This window comes from Protomyctophum parallelum (genome assembly GCF_964188405.1).
Source record: "Protomyctophum parallelum genome assembly, chromosome: 5".
NCBI classification, from domain to species: domain Eukaryota; kingdom Metazoa; phylum Chordata; class Actinopteri; order Myctophiformes; family Myctophidae; genus Protomyctophum; species Protomyctophum parallelum.
The window spans coordinates 48,481,926-48,499,197 of record NC_139702.1 but is presented as its reverse complement, the minus strand read 5'-3'; the positions used below and the strand labels follow the sequence as shown (position 1 = coordinate 48,499,197).

The 17,272-nt window shown below is 43.4% G+C and overlaps 1 protein-coding gene across 5 annotated transcripts in view; it reads left to right on the top strand.

Moving 5' to 3' along the window:
• Window positions 1–17,272, top strand: part of fam13a (family with sequence similarity 13 member A) — an 86,328-nt gene that overhangs the window by 37,483 nt on the left and 31,573 nt on the right. For all 5 annotated transcript variants that reach the window (XM_083764238.1, XM_083764240.1, XM_083764239.1 and 2 more), the window contains 4 exons: window positions 1,729–1,985; window positions 8,941–8,985; window positions 15,967–16,008; window positions 16,178–16,378. In XM_083764238.1, the coding sequence (XP_083620364.1) occupies window positions 1,729–1,985; window positions 8,941–8,985; window positions 15,967–16,008; window positions 16,178–16,378 (545 nt within the window). The remainder of the gene's footprint in view (window positions 1–1,728; window positions 1,986–8,940; window positions 8,986–15,966; window positions 16,009–16,177; window positions 16,379–17,272) is intronic.

The following is a 17,272-nucleotide window of genomic DNA, read 5'->3' as shown; positions in this document are numbered from 1 at the left end:
CACCATATATGGTGCCCGACACACTAACTGACGGGAAATGCTCGATTCCATAGTCCTTAGATTTGTCTGGCAACCGGTTATTTTTAATTAGGCTCTAAACAAACGTCCATAAAAGTCCATAGACTTGTGTGCCACATGATGTAATTTTGGAAAGCCATGCATTGGAAGGGCTAGCGCCCCTCAAAAAGTGACATACACTTGTCAACCATAGTATTGCCTTGAACGTAAATGTCCTGTATTGGGGCTTGTTCACCAGGTAAGCAACACTGGTGTCTCACATTCTGAAGGGATTTCCAAACAAAACAACGAATGTTCCAGTGAATCTAGTCTATCAGCAATGATTGCTATCTGAATATATGGCTATTTAGCACTTATTTGAACAAAAATGTGTGAAGTGAGGGGCGCTCTTATCATCATATATCATCTCATTCTGGCCAATCACAATTTGCGTTCTCATGTCTCCACTTTTCTACTTTTATCTTCAATATGTACTTTAGCTTAGCCAATCAAATCATCGCTATGGGGTGATCAGCCAATCACAAGCCAATGTTTGTGTTTACATAAAGCTGGAAAACTGGGCATAGGAGGGGCTAGCGCCCCTCAAAAATCACTTACTGCAGCTTTAGGAGACAAATGTGGGACTGGGACATGTGGCGCCTGACAGTGGATTGTTGTAAAAGGTTTCATCCTATGGCATTCTGTGTGGGACATATTTAGCTCAATCAAATAACGAGTACTAATGGGAAAAATCCATACTAGAGCTAAAGAGAACTTTCCACCATCACCCCTATTAACTTGGTCAACTCCTGGCTAGATGAATGATTTTACGCAAAACAATTGCAGAGACTCCAAATAGAAATGTTCCACTGATCATTGTAAAACTAAAATCACACTTGTGTGAAGTGAGGGGTGCCTACTGTATTTATATCGGCCATAGACTTGGCTGGCAAACGATTTACGTCACAAGTGCTCTAAACAAACCCCAAAATCCCATAGACTTGGCTGCCATATGATAGACTTGGCTGCCATATGACGTAATATTCAAATACCACGCATTGGATGGGCTAGCGCCACTCAAAATAACAAGAGCCTCTTAACCAGCTAAATCCTAAATACTTCCTACAGTAGTCTGCACTTGGCCCTTTCCTTTGCCGATCTGCCAGTTCACAACACGTCACAAAATTATGCATCGTGAGCTTGTACAGAAGATCTGCTATTTCACAGAATGTTCGCCTATTATTATTATGAAATGCCCAGAAAAGGCTAAATAGCTACAGACTGCTATAAAGCAAAGCTTTCATTCAAAATCATCTGTTATCAATTCTTCAAACCCATTTTAGAGCCAGTCTGCTGCCGGGTAGAGATAGAATGAGCAGACAGCTCATGTAATTTATACGTCTGTGTCAGCAAGGTAAGACAAACATGATTGTAACCCTTCAGTTTTACAGACAGGGAGCTTTGCTTCCATGCTTTTATTGGTCTTTTATTACCCCTCACTCTGCCTCACCATAACACATCCTCTAATGCATGCAGTTCATAGCGACCCGAGCAAAGGTTCATAGTTATGATAGCACTAATGATGAGCTGTACGTTGTACATATGTACCTTTGTATTTGAATGGATATGCTAAACTGAAATACTATCTGGTACGTATCGCTGACCTCATAACTTCTCAGATTTCTCCTGTCACGAGACTCACCTGTTGTTCACCTCCATGTCGTTCCACAGGTGAGGAAGGGGGATACTGAGAATGCATTACAGCCCATAGTACCCCATCCCAGACCTTCTATTGGCCTGCCCCATGTGAGGCCCCTGCCTGTACCGTTGTCTCTCACCCTGACCCCAGAAATGGGGAGCCTCAGCCAAACAGAGATGATGGAGACGACTGCCTCACACCCAGGTCACCACCGAGGCAGCCCGGACAATGGAACTACCCGGACCCCCTCTGACATCACCCCCTCCGGGAGTCTAGAGGCCCTTAATAGGTCAGTACTCAGTTTATGATCAAAATACTAGAGTAGAATGAGATTCATCATCGTGCCTTATTTAATGTCTGAGCTCAGTCTTTACATTGCTTCCTGTCTTCTTGGACAGTTCAAAATCAAGGTCCCAATGCCAAATCAGCTGAGAACCACTTCTCTACATACTGTAGCAATTTATTTTCAGCAAGAAACCAGCGAGAAAGAAACTAAACTACACAATGCATTTATTGCATAGTTATCAACTCCAATCCAGAAGCCTCTGTCCGTTTATCTGTCTGCTCATCTCGGACACCGCTGGACAGATCAGCATGAAACTTTGCACACGTTTATTTACTCTTCCAGCTTTGTGGGAGGGACCCATTTTGCAGAAAATTACACAAATCATGAACACACCATCCGATACCCAAAGTTTGAATCACACATTGAGGGGCTTGTTGAAAAGGCCTGTGAACAGTTTCAGTTATTATTTCAGTGTTTTAAACAAGACCCCCATATACAGTAACAGGCTAACACCGGTACCAGCACCTATGTGGAATCCTAGGTAAGGCTAAGTATGATAAATAGGTTATGACCACTGTTTGCGTAGATGTCATATCACCCTAGGGGCGTGGGTGAGGAATCCAGAGCATCCGGCTGCCATCTCAGATCTGAGGTGCTAAAACCGTGTTGCAATGAGCTGCTGTCATGTCAAAAAGCGTATTCCAAGTGCCTGAAACCAGAGCCATTCAGTATCAAGTGTCCCAAGCCCTGGGAATAGCAAGGCTACCGCTGTGTCTCTGTTGTGGGGGAGGATGCAGCTTGGATGAGCAATGGCCCTAGCTAGCATGCTAACACACCTGGACCTGATTGAATCAGAATAATGGACCTTAATCTCTTAATGGACCTTAATAATGTCTTTATTGGTCAGGTATTGAATGTGACTTAGAAGAAAATAAAAAATATATACAGCAGATAACAGAAGGAAGTATAAAATACAATAAAATGGTATAGGTAAATATAAAAACAGTTTGTTTTAAAACAGTAGTGTTGTATACGCTATGCGAAAAATCTTCTACTCTACTGTATTAGACAGACCAACTATAAATATAAATGCTTTTCCAATGCACTAAAGTTAGAACTAATGAACCTGTTATACTATCATTGCAGTTTATCTAACATACAGTAACATACATGTAGTGACCTTTCATAAGATACTAAACAGTGATCAAATAATGTCAGCACCAGATACAGTGTAATATAACACAGTAGTTCACTCAACAGACAATCAGACATGTAGATGAGATTTAGCTTTGTGCCACCTGCTGTGAGCTTGTAGATCTGCTTTTTTCAGCGAGTGACACCATCACTCAACAGAGTGTAAATTAAGAATCATTTTGCAGACAGACTGCCAGACAGACAGGATGGATTACAGTACCCTGCCACACACATTGCTGTGCAAAGGTTGCTACTGTGGGCTACTGAGTAACTGGAGGTGGAACTGTGTATGATCAACATTGCTAATTGAATTGCCTGTATCATTTCAACAGCATCAGGCACTGTATTCTGTAATACTGTAACACTATCAAATATTTTTTCCCCTTTCAACTTCTGCATCACCAAAGACAACCTCATTTGATATTTCAAAACGGATTTATTTCATGTGCAAGGCTGATGTGATCACTACCTGTACATAACTCTTTTAATAGTTTGGGTGTTCTCTGCATGTCTCTATTAAGTGCCAACAGCTTCCCACACAGCTTGTTTGTGTTTGTGTTTTTTGGGGGGAAGAGATTGGGGCCACACCCTAAAAGATCAACTCATCAGGTCGTATTGGGTGGCTGATCCAGTGTCAGTATGATAGGGGACCTCCAGCAATGTGCATACTCAGTCTGGCTTTACTGGCATACTCTCTGGCTCTCTCCTTGTGCGAGCAATGCAACGACACAAGCTGACTATTGCATGGCAGCTACAGTGGAGCACATGACTCTGAGTACTGACCCATTTTTATAGAGGTTATTACCGGTAGTCACACATTTAAAGCGCTTGACTTATCAAGGACACTGCAAAACATTTTTGATTCTTGATCAACATATGGAATGAATTCTGTACTAAAAAAGAATACTGGCCATATATGGAGCGTCTCTTGAGTGTACAGGGTTTGATGAGGTCAGATCAACATATGGAATGTCAGAACAGAAAGAACGGGTGGGGAGGGATCAACATAAGGAATGTCAGAACAGGTCAGCTCCATATATGGAGATCTAAGGGTTTGAGGTCAGATGTAGAGTTTCTGGCCGGCTCCATATATGCAGATCGAGGTGTTGATCCAGTCTTCTCCATGTATGGTTATTCAGGGTTAGATGAGGTCAGTGTCGTGATCTTCATATATGGAGATGACTATATGGAGATGGCTATACTGTATGTGATGTCGTGGCCGTGACGTGTCACGAGACGTGATGTCACAAGGTGTGACCATTATATGGAGGTGTGATGTCATGAGGTGTGACCATATATGGAGGTGCATGCGATTTCATGAGGCGTGACTATATATGGAGGCATGATGTCACGAGGTGTGACCATATATGGAGGTGTGATGTCACGAGGCGTGACAATATATGGAGGTATGATGTCACGAGGTGTGACCATATATGGAGGCGTGGGGTGACTTAATAACGGACTGACGGACGGGAGATGGCTCTGATGTGGGCACACCGGCACAGCAAATTGGAGATCACGCTTTATGACTGAGGTTGTGAGTTTACTTTACACATCTGGAAAATAAATCTCATGGCTACTTGTCAGCTTGCTCTCACTTTCCATAGGTATGTGTCAGACATACTGTGTCAGCATACTGTAACACCCAGAGGCCCAAACTTGCACAAACGGGATTTACCAGAGCCCAGCATAGAATACCGGAAATTAATATATTTTTCTGACTTATTAAATTTTTTATTTTCGTCCAATAAAGTAAGGTTTTGTGATGAGTTTACAAAAAGTCAGTTTTGGGAGATTATGGAATGGAGGTGTCAATTTATTAGGGTATAATGTATTAAATAAATAATGTTCTTTCTTGTGCAGAAATCACACACCGTCGTGTCATAAGTCATAACAATCTGCTTTGCTTGCCCATGTGAGCCTCCTACTGTTTTGTGCCGGTGTCTTGCGCAGAAAGTAGGACATTTCCAAGCTCACAGCGTGTCCGGCCTGCGATGCGTTCTGATTTGTACATCTGTTGTTTTTCGTATGTAACATGATGCGCTCAGGCTTCATGCTCCTGAATGACATGATTACCGTAAGAAACATTTACCCCTTCAAGCCTTCATTCCTGTCAACACACCTCCCGCTTCTGGGTGTCCCTGCTGTCTCTGAGGTCATGGTCAGGTCCCGCTTGGTCTCTGTCCCATCAGCTCAAATAATCACCCATCTCAGGATCTGTGTTTGGTGAGATGCTTTTCTGCATATTGAACCTCTCACCGAAAATGCTATAGTTTGATGGTGGAATAATAATTTTGTAAAATGAATTCCCTGTTTCCCCAATTCACTCTGGCTTATACGGTACTATATCAGAGTATTGTTACACTGTGCTTTTATAATGAAATCACAGCGGTTAATAGTGGTGCAAAGAAATTAAAGTAAAGCACACTATTGGCATGAACAGAATCAGATATATTCTTATTGCGATGAACGTATTAATGTTAATATTATTTTCACATGAAGTGCCCTGTTTTCATTTTCGTGATAGTCAGTATGCCAATTATATAATAATGACACCACATCAAAATGAAATATTCCCAACTGATTTTGATTGTCCATAGGATACACATAACAACCTTAGAAATATTTTCTTTCACATCAAGATGTAATGATTATTAAACTCAGAGCAGTAGCCCACCTGCAGTATGTCCCATAATTCCTTCCCAGTCACAAGTTTGAATGAATGTACAATTATGTGCAGGATGTAATTTGTATATGTGTCAGTGGACTTATTTGAACTGACTAAACCTATTTTTAATTTTAAAAGAAAGAAAATGTCTCTGTCTCACTCTTATGCCAGTGTGCCTGTGATAACCCTCCCCTGTGCCAATGTTGGCACCCGTGCCTAAGGTTGCCTACCCCTGCTGTACACTAAAGTACTGTACTTCCCAAGTCAGTCCCACCAGCCCTGCAGAACCAACATAGTGATGTCTTGTGAACCTATAGGCTTTTGGGGCCTTGCAGAGTCACCACACGGGATGCATGCAGGCTTTTGTATGTAGCTGTCATGGTTCACTGAATTATGTGATGTAACCCTGTGGTTTCTTAGAAGCCCATTGTAAGCAGGTGGGAGTGAGGAACGTGGCGGTGTGGTGTGAGCGTGCACTGCTCCTCGCCACCCGATGGGCATTGTGGGCCATCTGTGAGGAAGTGTCATCCATCACAATGATATAGCTTGCCTAACCAGCCTGGAGATGACTGGCTCAAACCGGTTCTCTTTCAACTTGGAGAAATATACTTCAACACACTTTTCCTTGGCAAACAAACAAAGCTGTGAAGGGCGTACTCCAGTATTGATGGGTGCTGCTGACCTTGGTATTTATTGGATTTATTAAAGGAATACCAATGTTTTGACCTGGAAATGTCTTCTTTGGGGATTGATTCCCTGAAAGAGACCTTTCACATATAAATTACATTAACAATTGTAATACGAATTATTATAGTTCAGAAATATTGTTATAAGTTGTTAAGCATAATTATAAACATTTATAAGAGTTATGTCTTATAAGTGCATTATAAATGTGATTATACAGTTATAACTCATTATAGACCCAACCTTAATAAAAAGTCTTATCATGTTTTCTATTGACTAGACAAAACAACACAACACATACGTCCGTTAACGAGTACTGAAGGCATTTCTATAGTAATAGTTTCCTCAGAAGGTCTTCTACAGCCCTGGTTGGCTCAGACTAAGCCCTGAACCATGATGCTATTGTGCTCCTTTAACACCCATTTATTTGATGGAATGTACACTTCAGGCAATGTATAGTAGAGAATGGCTCAAGCTGGATTATCAGCCAAGTGCTTTAGGTATGGCACAGGCTAACCCTATATGCCCCAAGGAATGCCAAGAATTCCCAGATGATCATCCTTATAAAAACTGATATTTTTTGGGGGAGAGAGGACATCCCCAGAGTCTCTGTCATGGAGGATTTACAGTAACAGCCACTGACATTGTTTTTAGTGAGTGCCAAGCAGGGAGGCTGGCCATTGAACGTCCAGACCTCCCAAACTCAGGGTGGACATTCTAACTACAAGGATATTGGTCTAGGTCCTGTATTTGTAATTGATTGATTGAATCATGGATTGATTATTGATTCATTCTGTTTCATTCAGCATGATGCATCACTCATTCATAGAAACTCATGTCCTTGTTCTACTGTTCTGTCCTGTAGTTTTCCGTCTCCTCTGGGAGGATAAGGGCTATTCCAAGTTCCCCTTGCAAAGACTTCTCTTTATCCCCTTCAGTAAGGTAGTGGGTAAGCAGGATATCCGCTTTTGCAATTCACGACATCAGTGACGGCACACATTATTATAATACGCTTGCCAGACTGTATAACACCAGCTAAGTGTGTGAGTGTGTGTGTGTGTGTGTGTGTGTGTGTGTGTGCGCGCGCATGTGTGTGTGTGTGTGTGTGTGTGTGTGTGTTTGTGTGTGTGTGTGTGTGGGGGGGGGGGGGGGGGGGGGGGGAGGTGTGGTGTGGGCGGGCGGGCTGGGAAGGAAAGAAATATATTTGCAGTCAAGTTCCCGCTAGGTATTTACAAATTTCATGTATTAAGTTTCAAATGCAGCTTGTATCATCATAAGGTGATTTTGTACGTGTGAAAAACATTGCACTAGAGAGAACACCCGCGCGTATACATACGCACAAGCACACGTTTTTTTTTTTTTTAAGATAGTGTCATGTGAGAAGTCTTTGGAAGGTGAGTGAACTTTGGTCCATTTTGATTCCTGACTGACTTGAAACTCAAATCCTTTGTTTTGGACGTGTGACTGTGTCCTGCTGACTGGCTAAAGTGCCGTGTTTTTCCCCCTCCTACCCTCCTTTCCGCTGACACGTCCAGCCCCCTCTTACCGTAAACCACACAGCGGATCGTCACGTACCACAAAACGCCACCGTGCCAAATATTTACTGGGCAGTCCCCCTCAATAACACCTCATTCTTCTCCTGTGTGCTAGAGAGTGCCCATTGTTTAGTCTTGAGAATTAAAAACACATGATTAGTGTTAGTGATTGTTTGTGCGTGTTTATTTCCCAGGGCTAATGGACTGTGAAATCCTCAGTGCTAATTTCACGTACGAAAATACAAGCAGTGTACAGATGGAATTTGCTCCATTTTTACACTCTTTATGAATTAAAATTTCATGAAGTAAAATATCTGTGTCAGTCACCAAGCATTCAATAGCTTAGCTAGCACTATGACTGTCGATCATTGAACAGGTCATTAATTAAACACAACAGCAGTTGAACATCCCACCTGTCCACCTCCTATTTATTTGTTATCCAAGAAACAGTTATGTCAGAGGACATGTCACATTTTCCATTACATTTGGAGGATATGCAAATGTAAAGCAGCATCAATTTTCATGTTCCTTTATCAAAATTGTTAGTTCATAATGCGGTGTTGTCACTTGACCAGTTGTAGGCCACTAGCCTAGCTACATTCATAGAGCCTCAGCGGCGGTGCTCCGCACTTCTCCATAGTTCATATAATAATTACCAGAGACAAGCTGAACAAAAGCAGCTGATGTGTAGCTCTGCTAGCACCATGTTGGGTATTGTTGTGCACACAAAAGGCAGTCTTTATGGCCGTGTTCAGCCTACTCTCTCCCAATAACACTGTAGTGTCCAGGAAGGAGAGGTGGGGGCACTTATATGGTTTTAGTCATCTGTAAATACATTCTAATGCACTCCTTAACTAATTCTATTTTGTTTTCCCAGATCCCAAGATGAGAGGGAGAGACCAATATCTCCATTCTACGTGAGGTAAGACCATGCCGTTACGTACAGAGTAGTGTATGCAACAGGACAACCGTGAGACAGCATGTTGTTTTTTGAGTCGTTAAAGGGGAGTGTTTGCACGCATGTGTGTGTGCGTGTGTGTGTGTGAGAGAGAGAAGGGGGTTACATTAGCGTGTAAAACAACAGAAGCTTCAGTTATAGAGGAGGGAGTGGACACACGCAACAGATTGCATTACTATTTTGTTATTGTGGCGGTGCTGTTTGCACACCACAGCACGTGGTCAGGACATGAAAACTTCCTGTTAAAATCTAATATCCTCTGGTTGTACAATGCAGACAGAGACTGGGTTTGTCATGTTATCCAGGCAGTAGTTATATATCTGGATTTGGTTTGACTATTTTATTTACTGGGTGACACTTTGCAGTGGTGCTATAGTTTATACCCAGTATATATATTCTATAGAAAAGCATTGAGAACACGTTTTGGTACGTAATGGAACTTTCTCTAATACACAAAGTGTGCAACAAACACACACACACACACACACACACACACACACACACACACACACACACACACACACACACACACACACACACACACACACACACACACACACACACGTACGTGTGTGTGTGTACATGCATGTGTGTGTGTGTGCGTGTGTGTGTGTGTGTATATATAGTACCCCACTATATAATTATAGTGGAAATAAATACAGTTAATGGCAGAGTCGTATTTACTTTGGCAGATTGGCAAGTTAAGTCAAAGATAGCAGTAGCACTATGAGCAGCACCATGCCATGGTGCCATCTCATGGTAGCATCTCATGGCAGTCATGACATAAGCACCTAATCATTCTCTCTTGCTATGTATGGCTCTTTGATTAGGCTATCAAATTTCAGCATAATGTTGTCACCTGTGTGACTAGACTCAAAGGTGCTCAGCCAGTGCATCATATTATAGCACTAAAATGACAAGAATTGTATGACCTCACCTCACCTGCACAGTCTGAGCAATTATTCTGTGAGTTGTTCGATCGAACAGTGTAGATTGACAGGAAAAGGGGAGAGAGTCCGGATAGTGATGTGCAGCAATGGTTCACTCAGGAAGCAATACAAAACCAGAACAAAACTGAGCATTAGAGCCTATATGGAGCCTATACGATACGGGGTAGGTTAAAAAAAGCCCCTGTGGAATAAAGCCCCTGCATTTTCTAAACTCAACGCGTGTTTACACATACAACTAATATAAAGCTTTTCAATGGAATCTGATTCACACCTCTTTGACACCTGAGACTCACCCAGCAGCCACCTCTAACCTTATGCACCATCATTTACTATGAATTCAGCTTAAACTCAAGGTTTGGTAATGGATTCGGGTCAGTAAATTTGTCAGTGTTGATTTAACTTTCTGTGTTTTTAACAGTAAATCTTTACAGTAAGTATTGCATGATCTCTCTCCCCTCTCTCTCTCTCTCTCTCTCTCTCTCTCACACACACACACACACCCATGCAAGCAAACTTAAAACAATGCTGTTATACTTTTACACTAACTTACTAGAGAATGACAGAGTAATGTTTTAGCTTTCCCTCTTTCCATGTTGAGAAATTGTATTTATAAGGTCAGGGTTAATGTCTTACTGTGAATTAGAGCTGGATCACCTCAGGATGAGACGCATTAGTTTGCTTTGCATGCATTGTTGTTGTTGTTGTTGTTTTTCTCCCTCTCTGTGGTTGCTGTGGAGAGATTTCTCAATGCAGTCTTGACTTCTTTTTTCATAAAACAGACAAAAGGCACACTCTGGCAAAGGCACACAAACAGGCATGATCGCACTTGCGCGTATACAGTTCACACACACACACACACACACACACACACACACACATACTTGAGCACACACTCTTGTACTCGTGCGTATAGTACTCATGCATGAGTGTACGGTATAGTGTGCGGTATAGTGTACTGTACGGTATAGTGTATGGTATAGTCTGGCAAACTATAACATTGGGATCACTTTCAGACAGATTTGATGAATGATAGAAACACTGAGCCAATCAAAATCTTTCCGAATTTACAGGGCGTCAGGTTTTAGACATTATGTTCAACACAGCACTCAAATTCAACATGGCTCATAATTTTGTTTGGTCCTTAGTTGATGTCCTCTTTGATGATTGGCATGATACCATCAAATGGATGTAGACTCATATGAAAGTATGAGTAAATTTTGTCTATATTAGCCATCAAGTTGTAACGGTGTTGGATTATGCTACTGTAACTCGTCTTTGAAAAATGTCACCAACCCATGTAACCCGGTAACAGAAACACAGCTGTAGCATGCAACGCGTGCTTGGCACCATAGTTTACAGAATGTTATCGCTCATCGCCATCAGTGTGGATGTTCAGTCATTATAATTATCATTCTTGGTGTGGATGGCCCTTAATTAACTGCCAAATGAAATTCAAAAGGTCAAGTGATTCTGCTGACAAGTTAACCACTCGCTCAACAAAGAGTCTATAATGGACTTATCTCTAAAAAACCAAAATCAACAATTGCTGCAGCATAATTAGGTGAGGTTATAATGTGAGGTAAATGATCAGTGATATGATTTATTTAGTTGTAGGCATTTAGATTGTAAGCTTGTGGTTTTTGAAAATATTTGAATGATAAGTTCTGAGTTCTAGCTTCCCATGCAGAACTTACCACCTCCTGAGCAGGGTCCAAATGAGGTTCTGAGGACCTCATCTGAAACCGAGCCGTAGCGTATGGAAACACATCTAGAACCTGTGAAATGTGTTACATGGCCTACTCCTACTGCATACATGCCGATTCACTGTCTGGTAACCTGCACAGGTATAGCCTGTCACCATGGCTACAGTTTTATAAGCCAGGTCCCCACTGCTCCCCAGTGATCGCCACTTTCTGTTATTCAATGTGTGTGTGTGTGTGTGTGTGTGTGTGTGTGTGTGTGTGTGTGTGTGTGTGTGTGTGTGTGTGTGTGTGTGTGTGTGTGTGTGTGTGTGTGTGTGTGTGTGTGTGTGTGTGTGTGTGTGTGTGTGTGTGTGTGTGTGTGTGGCAGGATGACTCATAATTACCATCCCCCACCATCTCTCTCTCTCTCCGTCTCCCTCTCTCTCTCTTTATCTCTCACACACACACACACACACACACACACACACACACACACACACACACACACACACACTGCAGTATTATAATTTAAGTAAAGTACAGCCCAAGGTGTTTAACATTGATTATTCAGTTGATTGAGTTTGAGTCAGGAATAATCAACGGCAGCGTTATGGATCTGATGCAAATGATTAAATTGTTATAATGTTCCATGTCTCAATAATACTAATAATAAACAAATCTCAAGCTGAAAAAATGATGGAATCACATAATGTAAAATAAATGTATAATGTATTCCTACTAGGTGATGGATAATGAGCAGCTATTTAATCATGAAGACATTCAGAGTTTCAGACTTTCCCAATGAAATTTGAACCACAGACCTTCCGGTAACAAGCCTGCCCCAGTAACCTCAAAATAAGATTACCAGCAGAGTCATTGTTTCTGCTGTAGTACTCCTATGATCTCTTTTAGCCATTAGCTCACTTTCATCAGTTCCTTCCTGACTCACATGGGGCACCAACCAACATTACCCACAGTCACAAGCCAGTCTCATACCAAAGAGCTTACACACGCATGCACACATCTCCAGGTTGTACATCTCCAAGTAACTCTGTGATATCATGAGCCAGTAATGTCACTGCTGCTAGTGGTATTAAATAACTTGATGAAATAAATTTACAAAATTTGTGCTGTCGCCAGAAGGTCCTGGGTCCTGGGTTCGATTCCCGCGGGAGATGCTGTGGGCGCTGGGGGCGTGTTCCCTCCTCCGTGTCATCAGTGCCCATACTCGATGCGGGGTTGGCGAAAGGGCCTTTCTGTGTGGAGTTTGCATGTTCTCCCCGTGTCCCCTAGGGTAGGTACCCTCACGAAAACATGCAGTAATCCTGGACTCTAAAACTTCCTCCCCCTGGCCAGTCGGGGCGCCTGATGGAGGGGAAAGACACTGGTCGGAATAACGTGTTCCTTCCACACGCTACGTCCGGCCAGGGAAATTCTCCTCTGTCAGGTTAAAAGAAGCAGCTTGGACTCCTCATGCATAGAAGGAGGCATGAAGTCAGTCCTCTGCCCCCCCAGGTTGACAGAGGAAGTGTAGCGCCCAGGATTACATTAGATAATTGGCACTGGGTGAAAAAACTGGGTTGCAAAATTGTGGGATAAAAATTATTAAAGAAAATTAAAAAAAGGGTGAGAACTACTGATTTATTTATTTTTCTCCACGATTTTGTAACCCATTTTTCACCCCTCTGTCAATTATCTAATGTGATCCTGGGCTCTACACACCCTCCGCCAACCTAGTCCCCTTATATGGGGGACATGGGGAGAGCAACGGACTTGAACTCATGCTTCCTTCATGCCTGAGTGTCCAAGTTGCTCCTTTACACCTGACAAGAGTTTCCCTGGTTGGACGAAGCGCGTGGAAGGAACACGTTATTCCAACCAGTTCCTTTCCCCTCCATCAGGCGCACCGGCTGGCCAGGGGGAGGAAGTTTAGAGACCAGGATTACTGCATGTTTTTTTGTGAGGGTATGGGCACTGATGACGTGGAGGAGGAAACACGCCGCCAGCACCCACAGCGTCCAGAGCGGGAACCGAACCCAGGACCTTCTAGCTGTGAGGCGACAGCACTACCAACTGTGCCACCGTGCCCCCCAGAACTACTGATTTAAAAGGCATTTGTAGAACCAGGCTCAGGTCTTATTACCGGTAATAACCAAGGATAGTTGATAGTTACAGACTGATTGTGTTATTTGTGGGCATAATTAAAATAGCAGTGGTTCAATGAAGTATAATTATGTCTGACATCATCACACTTTATAAATGTGTTGTCAAATCATCCGTGTATTTTAGCTAATTATATCATTTTTGTATCATCATGATGAACTCCTTTTAGGATCTTATCCTACAATGTTCTTATTACGAGGATTACATTTCTTTGAGAGTTTCTTTGTAAAGTTATGGTCTTCAATTGATTCACACATACCGCAATTTCAATTTCAAGGACCTAAAGAAAGTAAATTGTTTACAATGCTGAACCGCTGCTCCATGACGCGCATTGCAAAAAATCCCAGATACAGAACCAGACGATCTCTGCAGGTCAATGTTGAGCTGGACTCAAGGTTGATGTGTCTAGACTGCTTGATGCGTTGCCAAAGACTCCACTTGCAACCTTCTTCCCCTGGTGCATAGTGTTTGTGGGGAGGCAGCCTGCAGTTACGTAGGCAATCAATGCCAGGCTTCCTATAGCCTGGAGGAAGGTTGTTCTAGCTTAGAATGTCCTGTCAATTGGTTTTACGGCATCCAAGAGGTGTTAATGATTCTTACCCCTTGACATTTCTTGAGGGTTATGGTTTCTAATGGCTTATTTGCAGTGGCTGGGTTAACACACTTTTCTGTTGTTTTAACCTGTAAGATTATGATGCCATATGTATTTTTAGAAGTATGGAGTTAATGTTTCGCAGAGCTGTCCCATTGGACATGATTTATTTTTTTAGATCGGGCCATCAACTCTGAACAACAAAAGGTCACTAGGCATTTACAGCACCTGTTTATGATTTAGACACTGTATCAGTGAGTGTCATCCATCACTTGATTATGAGATAACACATAATTGTTGTGTATAACTTTGGTACACACACACACACATCCATAGCAACACTCATAAAGTCACCTTAATACGGTGCCATCATTGCATCGCTATCTCTCCCTCATATCTTTACCCTGGCCATGGCCTCCTGCAAGCAGTGCTGTTACTGTCAACACCACTGTTTATGGAAGCATTTTAAGATCATCACCGTACATGTACATGTTGACTTGAACAAGCTGGCACGGTTTGTCATGTACCGGGACGCATGGAGGTAGACTAGGGTATGACTGTGAGCGTTGGCGTTAACCAAAGTGTTAAGTGGTGAAGGAAGGTTGTGAGATGGCCACTTGGCAGGGGTTGCATCTATGGTGCCCACAATGCTGTTGGAAGTGCCCTTGAGCAAGACACAGAATCGCCGTAACTGCTGCACAGTTATTATTTACCTCACCGATGAAGTGTGGAAACAAGCTGTGTCATTTTAGTGATGCATGTAGCATGCACACACGCACGCACGCACGCATGCACGCACGCACGCACGCACACACACTAATATTATAAGTGAATTAAGGTTACATTCACACAATCATGGAGGCACGGCATATGATTGTCTTCATGATACAATATGTCAGCGATTTGGGGCATCCTGAATTGTTGAAACCCTGCCAGTCCGTGGGTATGTCCTACTACGCGGAGTACGCGCACACACACACACACACACACACACACACACACACACACACACACACACACACACACACACACACACACACACACACACACACACACACACACACACTATGCGCATGTCTGTCTGTTTCTGAGAGAGATAGGGAGAGACTTACTGGTAGCCATGGAAGCCAGCAGCGCAGTGCTCTCAGAGGACCTGTGCGTGGTGTTAATATTGCTGAAGTATGCATGCACTCTCTCTCTCTCACACACACACACACACACACACACACACACACACACACACTGTGACACACACTCCAACCATTGTGATCAGCTCAGGTCAGCTGCAGTCTGGGGTTTTAAGTGTTGCTTGTGACCACCTGTTTTTGCAGTATTAACATGACTTACCCTGTTCGTTCTCTCTCTCTCTCTCTCTCTGTCTATCTCTCTGTCTCTCAACCTATATTTCATGCTGGTTCTTTCTTGCCATTTGTTCTTCTTAAACCTCTGTCATCTCTCTCATCCCCTCTCTGTTCTTCCTCTGTCCCTCTGCCCTCCTCCCCCTCTTCATCTCATTCTCCTCTCTCCATCCTCTCTGTCACTCTGTCTCTTTGTCCAGTAATCTTCTCTCGCCTGTCCACTGCGGACCAGATGTGACACAGTAAGTGGATTGCCCTCAAATTGCCATTGTAACACAGAACTCAGTTATGTGATATAATATTTAGTTGCCAATGTTCTGTTCCGTAGAGTTTATTACATTACAGTACATCCTGCTGTGCGTTCTACAGCTAATACGGCATGCCCTTGTGCTTGTTCCCCTGTTCGTTAAGCGTCCTGGGCAGGACAATACGAGCCACCGTGGAGCAGCTCCTGTTTGCGGTGAACATTTCGGGAGGTCAGGGTTCAGAGAGCCGCCTGGCGTCCCCGCGTGCCACGTCTCCAGGGGCGACGCCCACGCCCACAGCGCGTCAGAGACGGCGACAGCAGAGAGAGCAGCAGGAGGAAGGCTCCAGGCTCTGTGACAGGAGCAGGTATGGAGATGTTGTGGCTCTGTGACAGGAGCAGGTATGGAGATGTTGTGGCTCTGTGACAGGAGCAGGTATGGAGATGTTGTGGCTCTGTGACAGGAGCAGGTATGGAGATGTTGTGGCTCTGTGACAGGAGCAGGTATGGAGATGTTGTGGCTCTGTGACAGGAGCAGGTATGGAGATGTTGTGGCTCTGTGACAGGAGCAGGTATGGAGATGTTGTGGCTCTGTGACAGGAGCAGGTATGGAGATGTTGTGGCTCTGTGACAGGAGCAGGTATGGAGATGTTGTGGCTCTGTGACAGGAGCAGGTATGGAGAGGTTGTGGCTCTGTGACAGGAGCAGGTATGGAGATGTTGTGGCTCTGTGACAGGAGCAGGTATGGAGATGTTGTGGCTCTGTGACAGGAGCAGGTATGGAGATGTTGTGGCTCTGTGACAGGAGCAGGTATGGAGAGGTTGTGGCTCTGTGACAGGAGCAGGTATGGAGATGTTGTGGCTCTGTGACAGGAGCAGGTATGGAGATGTTGTGGCTCTGTGACAGGAGCAGGTATGGAGAGGTTGTGGCTCTGTGACAGGAGCAGGTATGGAGATGTTGTGGCTCTGTGACAGGAGCAGGTATGGAGAGGTTGTGGCTCTGTGACAGGAGCAGGTATGGAGAGGTTGTGGCTCTGTGACAGGAGCAGGTATGGAGATGTTGTGGCTCTGTGACAGGAGCCGGTATGGAGAGGTTGTGGCTCTGTGACAGGAGCAGGTATGGAGAGGTTGTGCCAGGTTATGTTCAGTGTCCCATAGGTATACCAGAACACCATATAGCTGTTGAAATAAACATTGAAATAAAGATATTGAAATAAAGATTAACAAAGAATATTACACAGAGCATTGAGTTATATATGCACG